The sequence below is a fragment of the Bradysia coprophila genome, unplaced genomic scaffold, assembly GCF_014529535.1.
Source record: "Bradysia coprophila strain Holo2 unplaced genomic scaffold, BU_Bcop_v1 contig_70, whole genome shotgun sequence".
Classification (NCBI taxonomy): domain Eukaryota; kingdom Metazoa; phylum Arthropoda; class Insecta; order Diptera; family Sciaridae; genus Bradysia; species Bradysia coprophila.
The window spans coordinates 2,817,609-2,834,959 of NW_023503941.1; the positions used below are offsets into that span (position 1 = coordinate 2,817,609).

General features: G+C 38.9%; 2 protein-coding genes across 2 annotated transcripts; both read right to left on the minus strand.

Moving 5' to 3' along the window:
• Positions 1-1,083: 1,083 nt before the first annotated feature.
• Positions 1,084-16,809, minus strand: LOC119083664 (juvenile hormone esterase-like). The gene is made up of 11 exons (XM_037193448.1): positions 16,804-16,809; positions 9,822-10,055; positions 6,592-6,736; positions 6,228-6,530; positions 5,407-5,688; positions 2,459-2,559; positions 2,282-2,395; positions 2,035-2,210; positions 1,560-1,658; positions 1,366-1,488; positions 1,084-1,306 (listed from the first exon to the last, which is right to left on the minus strand). Exons 2-11 carry the CDS (start codon positions 10,029-10,031, stop codon positions 1,147-1,149), a joined length of 1,713 nt encoding a protein of 570 aa, XP_037049343.1. The 5' UTR covers positions 10,032-10,055; positions 16,804-16,809; the 3' UTR covers positions 1,084-1,146.
• On the minus strand, positions 12,489-13,712 carry LOC119083914. The gene has a single exon (XM_037193725.1). The coding sequence runs from the start codon at positions 13,710-13,712 to the stop codon at positions 12,489-12,491; it is 1,224 nt and encodes a 407-aa protein (XP_037049620.1).
• Positions 16,810-17,351: the final 542 nt, after the last annotated feature.

Consider the following 17,351-nt stretch of genomic DNA (forward strand, 5'->3'; position numbering starts at 1 on the left):
TTCTTTTTTCTGGCCTGGTTGACGCTCGAACCACCGACACTGACAACTCAATCGAATATTGGAAAGCAAACGTGCTTACCATTGAGTCGCCTCACTTCTAACTGTACCATTTGCAGATGTAATTTTCGTCAGAGATTTCAGATCAATCGGTCCTGAAAAATGGTTGAAAAATGACTGAAAAATTGCATCCGGTCCTCTGGCTGAAACATGTATGGTATTACAGCCCACAGTTACAACTTTTTATTTTAATGGTATACAAATACTGCGCTATTGGTAATTATATTTCAACAAAGTTACCAATAGCGCAACATTTGTATATCATTAGAATATAAAGTGGTAACTGTGATACAGTCCACTCCACACATTTTTGAGACAGTGGAACGTATGCTTTTTTGCAGTCATTTTTCAACAATTTTTCAGTAACTATGTACTCACCTTTACGGTTCTGTTGTTGCGGAATACACGTTACAAAAATTGAGAGTTAAATCCATCAGCGCCGATAAACTCTTGCCGGAAATTGAGCTAACGCTAATTTGTGCAAATGTTGGACCAGTGTTTACAAATTCTGTGTTTACCATTCAAATTTATTTACTCGGCACGTGTAGAATTCAAATCAGCCAACAATGTGTTTTGCGGAAATATGACGTAAGAATCGAAAAAACTGGAGTTTGCGGTATGTATTCGGTGAAATTAAATAACCTCCATACAAACAACACGGGGAATAATGGTTGAGATGTGCGTCAAATTCGTCTCACTCGGCTCGGAGGGTCGTACATCTCGATCATTATTGATCATTATTCCCCGTAGAGTGTGTGTTGTTTGTATGGAGGGTATGGAGGTTATTTAGGTGGAATTTCTGAAAATACTGATCAGTTGAGCAACATTTCGCGCACACTAGTGTCCAAGTAGTTGAAAGTTGAAACAGCCGTCGTGAATTTATAAATGAAAGGTTATATAAACCTGAAACGGTTTGACCTCTAGCTCTATTTTCGATAATTCGGTAAGAATTTCGATTCCGGCCTCGATGTCATTAATACCGTGACTTTTGCCGTCTTATTCCGGAAGATTCAAAAACATTCAAAATTCGTGATCCAAAGGAATGTTTAATTGTGGCAACAAAATAAATCACGTTCCACACACGTTCCCTTAGAACGGATTCACAATCCACGGTTTGACGCTGTCATAGATCTGGTCCCAAAATTCCATTTTTTTCTTTCTCAGACCGAACATTGGTACTGGACCATCATTGGTGACTAGAGTGCAAGCGTTACACCATTCGCTATATCCTCCAAAGACGGTCGGTCGTCTGAAAAATAACAATCTTTCAATTCACCACACGACAACGGTGTGCGCGTCGTGTCATACCCTTTTTTGGCGTAATTGGTAAACATTTTCGGCACAAAATTTAGAGCTCGGATCGTTTTCTGGTTTATTGGATCGGTCGGATTCGCCAATACGTTCTGATAGAGTTGAGCGTACTTTTTCGACCTTATTCAATAAAACAAACTATTGAAAAGCCGTTGTCAAAGAAAAGAAGTGACCGTCGCGTCGTAACTTACCAGAATAAATATTGCAAATCTTCGAAGTGTGCCATCCCATCCAAATATTCTATGTTTTCCGTAATTTTGACAGCATTCAAGTTCAACGACAGATCATTTCTGAAAAGTTTTTCAATTGTAAATGGAGAGTCGGGTCAGGTGATAGAAAGGTCAAAATGACTGCCTACACCAAATGAGTGTGTCAACAGTGTGTGCCACGTCAAACATGAGAGTTACTGACGTTTATCCACTGACACATGTCCTTAAGTCAGAAAAATGATAACAGAGGAAGCTGCTGCCTCATTTCGCTGCCTTAAGTTGGTTATGTCAATATTGGTTGGACGAACGAGATGAAGTAGTAGATGAGCTGAATTCAAGGCTGAATTTAGAAAATGAAGTCTAGCCCATAATTATCGTATGGCGGTTAAGTATGATGATTGAACAAATGAAATTTTTAATCTTTCAGCCCTTTCGTTCCCATTCCCATCACACTTACAAATAGCAAAATGTATTCGCTCGAGCTGAATGGAATCTTAACGACTGATATGCGGGATAAATGAAATTCATGTCCGTGCCCATTTCCAAGAAAGTGTCCAAATTCTCAACGGTCGGTTCTAATTCTCGATCGCCGAAATAAAATTTGTAAATTTTCTCTGCTGCCTCTTGGTACACCTAAACGAAGAGCAAAATTAAATGAATCGAAAATGTAGGTCCCATGCTCTAAGACATTTCAGAACGCTTACCGGTGAGTCTGGCGACAATGTCAATCCGGTGAAGGGTAATCCAATGTTGGAGTAGTTTTTCATTGGTTCGATCCAAGAGTATGGATCGGCTGGATTGAAGACTACGATGAATTCCTAACAGAGAGAGGTACCATTTCGTTATGAATTCGTAGGAAATTATAACGGACGAAAACTCACTGCGGTATTAACACCGATCATTGCATCAACATTTACATTGGTTGTTCTGTAGATGTCTCGTGGTGTACGAGTTAGGAATGGATTTACAGCTTTCTTCGGATCTTCATTAAGCAAAGCAAAAGTTGGAAATTAGTGAGATTCTAATAGTGTTATGGATCAGCGGCAGAGGATCAAGAATATTGCGGAACCCTACTTTCGGATCAATTTGTGTGACCCGTCAAATACCTTCAGTGCTGTAACACCTATGATTTTAGTAGAATCATCAGAATCACCTGTTGCAGCGAGAGAAAGGATGATGGAAAATGCGGCGATAAGATGGATTTTGAAAATGCTCAATGGCAGAACTCTAGGAGATTTTGTTTTGTTCGGAACTGCTCTTACGTTGAGAGAGTCCGTAAAGTACCTGGGAGTCATTTTTGACAACAGACTAACCTGGATAGCCCACTTAAAGGAAAAACTAAGCAAAGCTATGGGTGTCTTCTGGTTGTGCAGAAATGCCTTCAGTAGGACTTGGGGCCTCTCACCGAAAGCCATCTGGTGGATCTATACAGTGGTAGTACGACCAATTCTTTGCCACGGGTGTATTGTATGGTGGCCCAGGGTAAATGTGGGTGTAACCAAGAATAGGCTTGACAAACTGCAAAGGCTAGCTGGTTTGTGCATAACGGGGGTGAAGAATACAGTAGCTACTATGGCGCTTGAAGCACTCCTTTTTCTTCCACCGATAGAGCTCTTCATTAAAGCATCAGCTTTCAAGGCTGCTATGAACGTTAAACACAATGGTTGGTGGTCAGCAACTTCTAAGTCAGGCCATGCAGCCATTACGAATCTGATAAGAGACGAGATCCTGCAAATGCCAAGTGATCAATGTCGACCTGAACTGATGATAGATGACAAGTTTGAATGCGTAATTCCAGAGAAGGAGGAATGGCTCGGGGAACGTAGTATCTACCCTCCTGCTGGAGATTTTATTTGTTACACTGATGGCTCTAAGCGAACTTACTGGCGCAGGCTTTTTCTGTGAATCTCCTCTTATTGAAGTTAGCCTATTCACAGGAACTTATGCCACGGTTTACCAGACGGAAGTCTTCGCAATATCAGAGCTCTGTAAATCAGATATATTAAAGCAGGCTTCAGGGAAAAATATCTACATCTGTACTGATAGCCAATCAGCAACTGAAGCAATCGCTGCACCGACAGTGAACTCGATATCAGTTCGAGAATGCAAGAATGCCCTGAATGATATAGGAAGTAGCCCTACTCACGTTAAAAAAATTTGGTTCAGATCCTTCGGAGGAATGTCGATTTCGTTTCTTTATCGAATCCTAAACAATTCTCTAGAACATCATAATTGACAAAAAATTGTTTCCGAGTCGCGCAACGCAATCGAAAATGCATGCGTTTCTCTGCGTTACCATGCGTTTCTATGCGTTTTCATGTAAACTTCAAATGCGTTGCGCGACTCGGAAACAATTTTTTGTCAATTTTGATGTTCTAGAGAATTGTGTAGGATTCGATAAAGAAACGAAATCGACATTCCTCCGAAAGATCTGAACCAATTTTTTTTAACGTGAGTAGGGCTAATAGGAAGCCTTAACAGAGTTACAATACTGTGGGTTCCCAGTCATGAGGGCATTCCAGGGAACGAAAAGGCTGATATGTTGGCTAGCGTTGGTACAGAAGGCAGTTTCATAGGACCGGAACCAATTTTTGGCATCTCGAAAACAGCTAGAAATAACGTTGTAAACAAGTGGTTAGCTGATCAACACAAAACTGCTTGGCTGAAATATGAAGGTGCCAGGCACACTAAGATTTTTTGTAAGACCCCATCCAATGACTTTAGTAGGCAACTTCTGAACCTTAGCAGACCAGACATCAAGAGAATAGTTGGAGTGATCACAGACCACTGTGGCTTGAACAAACATCTCTATGATATTGGTGTAACGGATAATCCGAAGTGCCAATGTGGTCATGGTGATGAAACGGGTTATCACGTAATTAGTGACTGTATCAGGTATAGGAGAAGCAGACTTAATCTGCTAGGAAAACCCGAATTGTCTCTCCAGGATATGGATCTGAAGAACTTTGATCTAGACAGCCTCACGACTTTCCTGAAGAGAACCAACAGGTTAGCCTAAGGCGTCACAGGCATCCACCAATCAAAAAGGTTTTTACCAGCTGACTGTAATCATGACTATTGTAATCACGTTTTGTAAAAGGAAAAAGTTTTAAAAATAAACAAAGGAACGGAGGGATTTGGAACAAAGGATTATCATCCAGGTTCCTGTCAATTTATGTGACTCCCTTCGACACCCCTTCATATCTATCTATCTATCTAGGAATGGATTTACAGCTTTCTTCGGATCTTCATTAAGCAAAGCAAAAGTTGGAAATTAGTGAGATTCTAATAGTGTTATGGATCAGCGGCAGAGGATCAAGAATATTGCGGAACCCTACTTTCGGATCAATTTGTGTGACCCGTCAAATACCTTCAGTGCTGTAAAACTTATGATTTTAGTAGAACCCACGCGTTTACAGCGACATCAGCCTATGCCAAAGAATATTGGATTTTATGACACGATGAATATTTTATAGGGCAGACCGTGTTACATGCACAGCAGGTCGTGCACTCCTAAAAATTAATATTATTTGACATAAGCCGATGTCGCATGTTTGGATTGATGAAATACGCACGTTCTACTTCGCAGAGTCGGCACGTGAGCTGCCGTCACCATTTATCTGTATGTGTTTTAGGAAATTCTGACGAGAAGAAAGAGTGGGTCTCTTAACGACATCTGACGTCAAATCATTTGAATTTCAATACAAACTCTCAATACACTAAACACTAAAAGACATTCTGTACTGACAGGCACACACTCATTCTTGAGCATGACTTGGTCTTAAGTGGGAAAGATTTTCGAGTAGAAACACTGTCAATACTAACTAACCTTCAATCACTGAAGTAAAATACAATCCGATCACATTACGATCCAATGTGATAACTGGTGTCTTCTCCAAAATTAATTCAACGGGCGCATCCAACAAATATTGTAATACTTCGTGTCCGGTCGCCCCAGCGTCCAATCCAAAGGTTTGTTTAAAGAGTTCAACATGATTGTTTGGCGGATAGTGGGCGAATGTTGTGAATGCTGAACCGCTCATTGGTATTGCACGTTTCATCAATTTTTGCGATTTACTTGATAGCATCTGCAAATGTACTGCAGCTCCACCTGTTGGCATTATATACAAAGGTTTATTGATGGAATGTAAGTTAAACCACCCACATTATGAATGCGTCATCGGCTTATGTCAAAGTATAGTGCGTTTCGTGATGAAAGGTGATCGTATCATGGATGATGTTTTTGAATGTCATCATGAAAAGCACTATAGATCATCTTCAAGTTACGGTACTTTCAAACGTAACCTCAGACTATTTTCGTTGTTTTATTTAACCCAAAATTTTATGACAAAAAAGAGCTGCCACTTGAGTACTAAATTTAAACGTTTTGAACGTGGATGGCAGTTCTTAACGTGGATGGCATTTCAAACGGCATTGAAGATGATCTATACTTTGTCTTCGATCTTCCTTGTCCATAGTACAAGGACGGTCATAAGATACCAGAGAGATGATAATTAGGCGAATGGGATGTCCCAGTTGCCAAGTTATCACATCTCTGTTAGATACGCGAACTTTAAGATATTGTGAACATATCTTTCGAGTGAAACGTTTAAAGATTCCAGCTTTCCAACAAAGCGAAATAAGTTTTACCGGCACTTTCACCGAAAACGGTGATAAGGTTCGGATCACCACCGAAGTATTTGATGTTCCGGTGTGTCCATTCCAAAGCCATTTGTTGGTCCTTGAATCCCATATTGCCGGTGTATCCTTCAATGTCGAAGCTAGCAAAACCCCACGGTCCCAACCGATAATTAATGGTAACCAGAACCACATCATCTTCGACAATAAAATCAGCACCGTAAAATCCATTCGTACCATCGCCTTCGGTGAACGCACCACCGTGGATGAAAAACATGACAGCCTTCTTGGCGTTGAGCTTGTTTCGTGATGTAACTGTCAGAAATACTTGTCATCAGTACAGGTCACCTGGCTTTAAGAAATAACTGTTTCTCACCGGGCGTAAAGACGTTCAGGTAAAGGCAATCTTCACTCTGGGTACTGTTCCATGGGAAAAAATTCGATTGTTCCAGCACCAGACAGGAGTTTCCGTAGTCTGTTGCTGGATAGATTCCTTGCCATGGTGCAATTGGAACGGGAACCTGTATCAGATTTAACTCGGTGTTAAAGGCATTACTCACACTGAACACACTGCAAATCTTCAGTGGATCAACAAAAAAAAAACGGAACCCAAGTTTCGTATGAATTTGAGTGCAGCGTCATATTTCGTTTGTTGTAGCGCTAACGATTTGCGGAAAATTGACATTCCATCAATATGACAGTGTGTCTTGCAGTATGTATGAATGTTGAAAGGCTTGATTTCCACTTACAAAAAACCCACTCCGTTTTTCGTAAGTGGAAATCAAGACTAAAAGACGGTCAAGGGCAATGAATAATGAACAAGCTAAGGCTGAACAAAAATGATTAATTTTACAAAAATAAAATTCTTTCTCAATTAACCTTTCTGAAAGCAATGCTATCACGAGTGCTATCAAACAAAACGCTGTGTGAGAGTTTGTCTTCTTACAGGGCACGTCAATTAATTTTAGGTATGAATTTTATCAGCAGTTTTCAATAAACAAAATTATAATTGTTTATACGGGTGGAATAGTTGCACGCACACGCGTATAGTTGTGGTAAGACCATATAAAGCCACATATAAGCAGTCTTGTTTGTGAGACAACCAGTTGAAAAACAGCCGAATCAAATTTGTGTCTAAAATTGACTGACGTCTCCTGTTATAAAACAACAACAAATTCGGGTCAAATGATGTATTATACTCAAGATGTTATTGTGTCAACAAACAAACAGATGAAATTTTATTTTTCATTTTTATTGCTGAATTTCCACTCAAGCTGTTATTTGCCATCTGCAGAAAAATTAACAATTTCGATGAATAAATTAATTGGCTGAACGACAGACGATGCTATTGTATTCGGCTGCAGTTTAACAAAAATTCCTTTGTTTTTGGAGAATTTTAGGTTGTTAATTCGAGGAAGAAAAAAGAGAGAAAAAATTGAGAAATTTCGAGTTGAAACGTTAAAAAACGTTAGGTTTTCTAGTATCATTTTATGGGCAATGGATACTTAGAAACAAATATTTTTACTTAACATTTCACTCAAATGAGTATGCCAATCGATAAAATTCCATAAAAGATGCAAACCCAGCATCTGGCTCTTTTTCTTCAATAACAACCGAGATATCAACGTTTGAATGTGAATTCCCATACAAAAATTCAAAATATCGGATTCGGCCGCTTTTTCATGCAGCGCTACAAACCATACCACTAAACGCGTGAACTTCTTGATAGTTTTATTAGCATGATTACACAGATCGTGGAAAATGATTGAGAAATGAAATGACTGAAAAATTGAAAACGGTCCACTGGCTAAAAAATGTGTGGAATTACAGTCCACAGTTACCACTTTATTCTAATCCACATCCACGCCGTTAGTGGTGTGGTTTGTAGCGCTGCATAAAAAAGCGGTCGAATCCGATATTTTGAATTTTTGTATGGGAATTCACATTCCAACGTCTATATCTCCGTTGTTTTTAAAGAATAAGAGCCAGATTTTGCTAGGTTTGCATCTTTTATGGAGTTTTATCGATTGGCGTACTCATTTGTGTGAAATGTTGAGTAAAAATTTTCTTCTAATTATTTCACACAAATGAGTATTCCAACCGATAAAACACCATAAAAGATGCAAACCCAGCATCTGGCTCTTTTTCTTCAATAACAACCGATATATCAACGTTTGAACGTGAATTCCCATACAAAAATTCAAAATATCTGATTCGACCGCTTTTTTATGCAGCGCTTTCTACCATAACCACTAAACGCGTGGATTGGTAGCACTAACTGCATTTCAATACGAAATTTCAATTGAACTGAAATTGCGCTACAATTTTGTATGAAAATTCCAGCGAAGTTCAGTGGATTTTCGAGATCACGGCGCGAGCAAGGTTCTGAACGAACCAGGTGTTAACTGTGGATTTACATAGCGACGTAAAAGTGACAGATGCAAAAATTTTCTCATACGGCAACTCGAAATTTCATTCATAATTTTAATTTTATGAATGAAATTTCGGGTTGCAGTATTTAAAAAACATTGCATCTGTCACTTTTACGTTGCTATGTAAATCCACGGTAAGACAACTCTGAGTTGATCACGAAGGCGGTGAAATGGAGAAACCTCGTTTTGCGTTCAGCAACTTCTTTAAATTTGTTACATGAAATAATCGGTTCAGTTCGAATCACTTTATTTATTTTGCATTTTAATTTCGGCTAATTGTGTTCGTCGTAGAAATCTGTGTCAATACTGATTTTGCCTTGTCCTATGAACCTGTTAATACAGTATTTGAAGCACGTATTTTTGTAAAAGCCGAAAATTTTACCACTGTGAACAAATTGAGCTCAGCGGCTACGAAGTTTATATGAAAAAGGCAACGTAACAAAAACAAAATTCCAAATTTTCCTAAAAAACATTTTCTTCAAGTTGATTTCACCAATGAAAGTAGATAAGTAGGTATGGCCAGTCCATACAAGTCGGAGCACATACGGATTTGCATGGCGCCACCTCAAACGAACTAATTTCTAGTGGAAATTTGCACTAGAAATGAGTTCGTTTGAGGTGGTGCCATGCAAATCCGTATGTGCTCCGGCTAGAACAAATTTGAACGTTTGGCCATACCTATCAATTTACTTTCATTGGATTTCACACACAATCTGTACTTAGTGCGTTTATCGATTTCTGTGTCGCCTTCGTGGGTGTCTTAACCTGTTCTTTCAGAACCTTGGGCGCGAGTAATCGGCGTAACCTCCCCATATGAAACTTTGCTTAATATAGATTGTGGAGATTGTTATCGTCACTGCTGCAAAAATTAGCGATGGCACTGCCTTCGAGTCGGTCTTTTGAGATACGAAATTTAAAAGTCATTTGTTAGGAAATTAAATTTTCGATCACATTGTCCATGAAAATATTGTTCGGTGAAGTGACAGAAGGGACCGACAGCGTCAATCATTGAGAGTCCTGTGAAACAGTGCTCAAATCCACAATCTATATGTTCACTAGCCCTCGCTAATTAGAAAATCGCAACAGAAAGTTTTTCGTATAACATCTTCGTGGTCAAGCGAGCGAAACCTGTCTTTCAATTTCTTATTTTGGTCTTAGATCGAAAAACTGTTACCTTGAATCTTAAATCACCAACGGGTGGTTTAGCATAGGGAATTCCCCTGTACGCCATATACTCTTTATTCTCCAGCAGCGTTCTCAGCGGTACACCTTGCACCAGGCCGCTATGCGATGCAACAATAGATTTGTCACAATTTACCGTTGTCACAATGAGTAACTGGCAGAACAATAATAACGAAAGTGTTGACAACATTTTATCAGTCATTTCGATTCGAAAGTCGTTGACGTACTGTCTTTGGTGTTGAATGTCTCAGCTTATTATAAAAGGACAAACTTATGGTCAATATTTGATTAATGAACAAGCTGCTGCTGATTAAATACGTATCGTCGCAGCAATCTATCGGAGACGAATGGTTGTTTGTGCAATTGGTTTCTAATGAAATTTTTACATAATTTAGCTTCGAAATGACTGTCTCTGGTGTTTACTGTGTTACTGTACATCTGTTTTTACTTGAATTTGCATAAAATGTTTTATTTGAAATTCATCTGAAAGTGAAAATGTCGGTATTTGTCCAGGTTAGGTACATAATGTTAGGTACATGATGTATGCAATGTGTGTTACTTTCGCAGGAAAAAAACCCAAACAACTTAGGAACAAAGACTAAAGTAGATTAGACAGACACAACGAAAAGAGAATGTTTCTATTGGTAAAAGCAAAAGTGACGAACGTTATTAGTAAAGGTAGCACGCACCTCAGCCGTTGACCTAAATTACGATATACTTGCGGCTGAAGTCGTAGTATACGTTATCGTTAGCGTAGTACGTACGATTCCATTGTTATATGATGAATACGATAGCGCCAATATCGAAGAAGCAGAGAAACGATAACAGGCACTGTGCTAACGTCACAGGTAGAAAGCATGGCTGTTTAATGTCATTTAATGTTTCGGCTAATTGACTTTAGCTGAAATTGTCAGAGAAATGATAACAGATGGCGCATCGTAAGCCCAGCAACGCCATCTGTTAACTTTTCTCTATAGGTTTGCACGCACGATAGAGAAAAATTAGATGACAACTCGTGCTCTTTGCAGTGCAGCTCAAGTGCCAATACACCTTGTATTGCATTTTGTCGGTGATTTCGTGACTGAGCTCAACGTCAATGCAATCGTCGAGCAATTTCGATCGAAAAACAGACATGGTTCGCTGCTAGGATGTTTCACTGTACTCATTTTCAAATTTGATATTTTCTTCTTTTTGTATTCGTTTAAATTCCTCCGGAGGTTACGCCAACTGAAGTGAAATTGTGTATGACACTCGTTTGCTATTTGAAACGAACAATACGAACAAATTTACATGACAGTTCTCACTATCTTCACAATGAAAATAGATCGTCAAGGAACCGCGTTAGAGGTAAATTAACGGAGTAACTCCCACGGTTGTATATAATCCACTTAGGGCTCGGGACAGGTCAGGAACCTGAAACCTGACCTGAAATATCTGACAAACTGATTCGACCTGAAATTTAATTACCTGACCTGAAATGGTCTTTAACCTGATTCAACCTGACCTGTTCCTGACCTAAATCCAGTTACATTCTCAGATATTCTCGAAGAAAATTTTAAATATAATAATAATAATAATCGACATTTATTTAGCAAAAGCTATTAAAATTCACAATTTTACATAAATACACTAACATTGAGACATTACATCAATAATCAAAAATTGTCTTTCACAAATTGTCTCAACTTATCCTTAAACGTCCGTTCACACTTTGTGTTTTTTACATCACCCGGTAACGCATTGTATTGTATCAATCCCCTATTGAATACTGAATTCCAACTTTTTACACTCCTCTTGCATTCCACCCTGAAGTCGTTCCTTGACCTTGTAGGATAATTGTGAATATCGCGGTTGTACGTCACCATTTCGCTGAGATATCGCGGTAGCTGACCATTTTTAAGTTTGCGTATGAATTTCATCGTTGTTTCGTGAACCCTTTGCCTGACGCTTAACAAGTCCAGTGCCTCCAACATACTCGCAATCGGTGTCAGTTTCTTGCAGCGGAGTATCGCCCGCATTGCTCTGTTCTGTAGTTTCTGCATACGATTGAATGATGACTCGTTGCTCAGATAAAGAATCGATGCACAATAGTCGAAGTGAGGTGCAATTACAGATTTGTAAATGCATATTCTTGCACCTATGGTCAAATTCCTAGCCAATCTTGCCAGCACTCCAACTTTCTTTGCCACTTTCTTGCACACGTAATCTACGTGGGATTTGAAACTTAATTTTTCGTCAAGCATGACACCTAGGTACTTGAATTCACGTTCAATTCCCAACACTTCTCCGTCCATCCATATAGAGTTTAACGGTGCAGTCATAGATGAGTTTCCGAGCACCATAACTTTCGTCTTACTCACGTTTAGCTTTAACTTATTTAGCTTCAACCACTGGTTAACCCTCTCGAGCTCGCTGTTCATATCATTTCGCATTGCATCAATGTCATTCCCGTGCAGATAAATTAAGGTGTCGTCAGCAAATAGGTTTATGAAAGCACTGCGCAGTTGGCTTGGCATATCATTCACATATAGCACGAACAAAATGGCGCCCAGTACGGATCCTTGAGGAACTCCCAGGTTATTTGCCATTCGGTCTGATGTGTATCCATTCACTTTAGTCTGTTGACTTCTTCCCTCCAGATAACCGGCGAACCAATTAATCACACTTTCAGAGCAACCAGTTTTCTCAACTTCTCCAGTAACCTTTTCCGGTCGATTGTCTCGAACGCTCTTTTCAAATCAAGGAATACCGCCAGAATTGTTTCGCCTTTTTCACCAATTTCTTTCCACTTCGCCAATACGAGGTTAAGCGCAGTCTCGCAAGAGTGATGCATTCTATAGCCTGACTGGTACCAAGATAACAGGTCATTTTCTATGATGTATTCGACCAGCTGATTCTTAACTACAGTTTCGACCAATTTTTCTAGTGTAGGCAACATGTTCACTGGACGGAATTCTTCAGCTCGTTTTGGTCTGACGGTTTTCGGGACAGGCACTACAGTTGTGATTTTCCAATCATCCGGCATTGATTCATCCAAAGACTGATTAGCTATATCCTTCACGGTCTCTCCAATTATCGGCCACGCATCCAGCAGCATCTTCGGACTGACCATTTTCGTATCACTCTTGTTCTTCATCTCCATCAAGCACTGTTTCAGGTAGTCTGCATCCACATGCATAAAATCGAACGTGGATTGACGTTGTATCATAGGCTCATCCAACAATTCACTTGGGCCTATTGATCGGTTAATTTCCAGTACACTATTCACGTAGAATTTATTCAACCCGTTGGCTAATTCCACTTTGTCTGTGACCGTTGTTCCCAATATCTCCACTTCGCTAATTTCACCTTTCCGCTTTCCACTCAGCAAAGTTTTCAGAATTTTCCAAGTTTGCTTTGCATCTCCACTTGCCTTTGTCAATTTCCTTTCCATGTAGATTCTTTTTTTCTCTCTTATCGAAGTCAGGTATTGGTTTCTCGCCGTTCGATATTTAACCCAATTGCGATGTGATGAATCCAATACAGCTAAAGCATACGCATGATCTTTTTTTATCCTCATTTGGTTTAGTTCTTCATCGTACCATTTATTTTCCGTCCTCGTCGTCACTCTCACTTCTTTCGCAAAATGATCAATTGCTCCGATAATGGTTTCACTTAATACCTTCGACTTTTCATTTAAACTCATATCGTTATTTAACAATTCACTCATATTTACCTCCTTCAATTTATCTAGAAATACCTCCGGCGAATAGCCCACTATCCTTCGTACTGTCTTATACTCTCTATTTCTGTCCAACAACCCTTCCACTTCGATTCTAATCGTTGAATGATCCGACACTTTATCGCTTGTTAACACTGTCGCTTCTAGATTTACATTTGACATTACTAGATCAATTTTAGTACGTGAAACTTTCGTTATCCTTGTAGGCTGTTTAACACACTGCTTCAGGCCATGAGAGTCAATGACTTGCTTTAATTTAGTCTGATAAGTGCCATATTTTAACAGATCCACATTAAAATCTCCACTGATAATATGCCTATCCGCTCTACCAACTTGATCTTCGCACCTACTACTTCAGAAGACTACTTCAGAAGTGGACTGCTGCAGTTTCACAGTTTTACTATCTGATCTATAACTGCATTCAATTCACGCCGTAAGTGTGCCTAAAATTTGAATTTTAAGTGAGCGATTCGATGAAGAAGTACATTTCAAAGCTTTCTTGTATGAAAATGATGATACGTTAGAAAGACCTCCGCACATTCCATTTTGAATTTCGAACGCACTTACGACGTGAATTGATGATTTTCAGAGATTGATTTCAGAAATCTTTTACTTCATTTGTTGAACATGCTGTCAGCTGTTGCTGTCGTCGTCGATAACAGATGACAACCGTCGGTAACAGGTTAAACCCTTTCTTTCATGAAACAACTCGCGAATAGAACGAAATCAGTTTGATTTTTCTTAGTCTATTAAATAGTGTTTATTGTGAGCTTTGATTCTTGAGGCATTTCAGTTGGTTCCATGCTTGTGATAAGAATTTATCTCTAAATTGTGCTTCGTGTTGAACGTTTTAAAATTTTTGGTTTTGAAGATTTTTTGAGTTTTGCGGTGCTTTTCTGACCAGGGTTTCTCGTGGGTTTGGTTTTGTTTTCCGGGTAGTCCTTAAATGTTCTTTTGGTCCGTTGCTAAAGCGTAACGTAAAAAGACCCGGCGATGCCCTCATCTCAATGTAAAGAAAATGATTTTAAATTTGTTAAATAAAGGAAGTCAGGTCAGGTCTGGTCAGGTCAGGTCCACTGAACTTTTTTGTAAGTTTCATACACAATTGTCGCTCAATTTCAGTTCAGCCATGTGAAAGAATTTTCGTTTCTGAACGAGAACTCCTGACGATGACAGTTTAAGCGCCAAAAAAGAAAGAATTTTGGCGGAAAATTTTCGAAAACATCTGACCTCGATATTCGTGTGTGTTTGATATTCCAAATTATAAACCGCGACACACGGACGTTCTCAATTCGCATAGATTCACATAGAGTTGAAATAGGGCCAATAAAACATTTTCGAGCGCCTTCCAAATCAATTTCCAACCAAGCACGGTGTTCCGTTCCGATTCAAAATCAACAGGTGAATTCGATTCGATCTGCTAAATATGCACGCACGCGTTGCAGTTTTTGTATATCAATTGTGGAAAATGTTTTCATTTATTTTCCCATTAAATGTGACAAAGATCGTTTTTGGCACTCATCGCACGGTAATGGTAGATATAAAAATCGGAAATATGCGAACACGGTTCTGTGCAGTGTGTGTGCACTACGAAATGTGCTCCGTGTCTGGATGTTTGTTTTGTCTACTAACTTGCCGTAGTAAATGTTTCTCGTTTTTAATTATAGAACAGAGGCACATAACGATTACATTGTCACCAGTTATTGAAACCGGGCAGTGTCCATGCACTTTGTCAAAAGAAAATGCGCCCGATGTGTGCAAGTGATATATTCAATTAGAATTTTAATTGGACTAAACTCAGACGGGTTGTGTTGTTAAGTAATTTGTTTAAGCATTTAAAATTGCAAAACCAGCAGCGCGTGCAAAACGATAGTTTTCATAAATTTTCGCTTGTTTACAGAGATGACCAATTATTTTTTTGTGTTTTTAAGTTTAACATTCGTCGGTTGAATATACAATTTTTGGCACGAGACTGATTTACTATACCATTCGTTTCATCTGCGCTTAAAAAAAAAAGTAAAAATACCGAGAATGTCGCCGTATTTTTACATATTTCTGCCTGAGCTATGAGCTATACATCGATCAATATGCTCCTCACTTACCCAGCAATGAACTCTGTACAACGGAATTGAGAATTGTCGTTTAACAGGAAACGTCATTAAAATTGGCTTCAGCAGTTTTGCAGCTGGTTCACTGGGTTCACGTAGTTCAAGAGAGAAATGGACATCATGCAATAATAACCAAAATTCTGAAAGAACAGGTTAAGATGCTCACGACGACGGGTGACATCAAGTTTGTTGAACGCACTCATTGCATATTGAATGAAAAGTTCAAGGTTCTGTAAGAACAGGTTAAGACACTTTTGAGTTGATCACGAAGGCGGTAGCATCAAAATTTTCCTATGGCGACAAGTAGGTTTGTGAAACATTGTATGACGATTTCAATTGAACAAAAAAAATTGTTTTCAGGTTGACTTTTCACACAATAAGTACGTTTAGCAAATTTGATGTCAACCGCTTTCGTTAGTGTGTAACCGGTTCTTTCAGAACTTTGGAAAAGTCAACTTGAAAACAAGACCGCCTTTGTAATCAACTCGGAAGTGTCTGAACCTATTCTCTCAGAACCTTGATAATAACTTCATCAAAAGTATTCTATGGAGCTGTTTAATGATGACAGCCACACCTATCCATACACGTCCGTTGTGTACACACTTATTGGTCGGGATTAATTAGAAAAATCGCCACGTTTTCGCGTAGTAATTGCAACCTTGGCTTCGCCTCAGATCAACAAAAAATCACGCGAAAACTCGACTTTTCAACTTTTCCGCCTTGGTGACGTACAATATTTTACACGCTGGGGACACGTTGATGAAATGCACGGTTTTCGACGCAGAAGCATGTAAAATTCTTTACTGTGCCCCATTCTGTCAATTTCGTTTTTGCCATTACTGTAACGCAAATTGAGCGCTGTACGGTGATGGATTTTAAATACTTTGTTCGGTCAGTATTGAAAGAAACTTCCTCTCGGAATAGTGGATTTTCAGTTGCGATATTTCAATTTTGTTCTTTAAATAATTTCCATAAAGACATTTTAAATGGATTTTCCATTTTTAATGATTGTTTACGCCAAAAACTGTTGCTTATACTCTCTGCCAACGTCGTGTCTCAATTTAACTAACTCATAAAAGTGCAAGGACACACAACATTAAAAATATTACAATTTTGCTGATTGATCGAACCATTGTATATTTCACCTCTTTTTTCTCTCATTTCTTTCAAACTGAACTGGTGTCTGTACATTTTTGAAAGACCAATAAAATTGTTATTTTATGGCACAGTTAGCGGGCGTGTTCTTTTTAATTGCAAACATTATTCTTAAACTCAATAGAAAATGATACGATGACGCAACGAGTAGTATGTTGCATCAGAAAGGGTGGTAATAACAAAAAATGTATAAAAGGACTGATGGAATATAATCATGTCCGGAGCGATAGCGGAGAAGAAAGAACGAAGAAATTTTTTTGAGACGCGGCAACTGTGTATAGCCGAACATTTCAGTTTCTGCCCTTTGGTTTATATCACCAGAAAACATATTCTATCATATACTCGCTTCAAATACGAGCAAAACGAGCTGTCACTCGACTATGTAGGTTTAAAATTGCCGGAGATACATCGTTTTGAAATTGGTCACTTTTCATACAAAATGCACCAAATTGACTTTTCCCAAACAATTAAAATCTTTCAACTTACTCTGTATGTTTCTATCTATCTATCTATCTATCGACGGTCGATCTCGGAAACT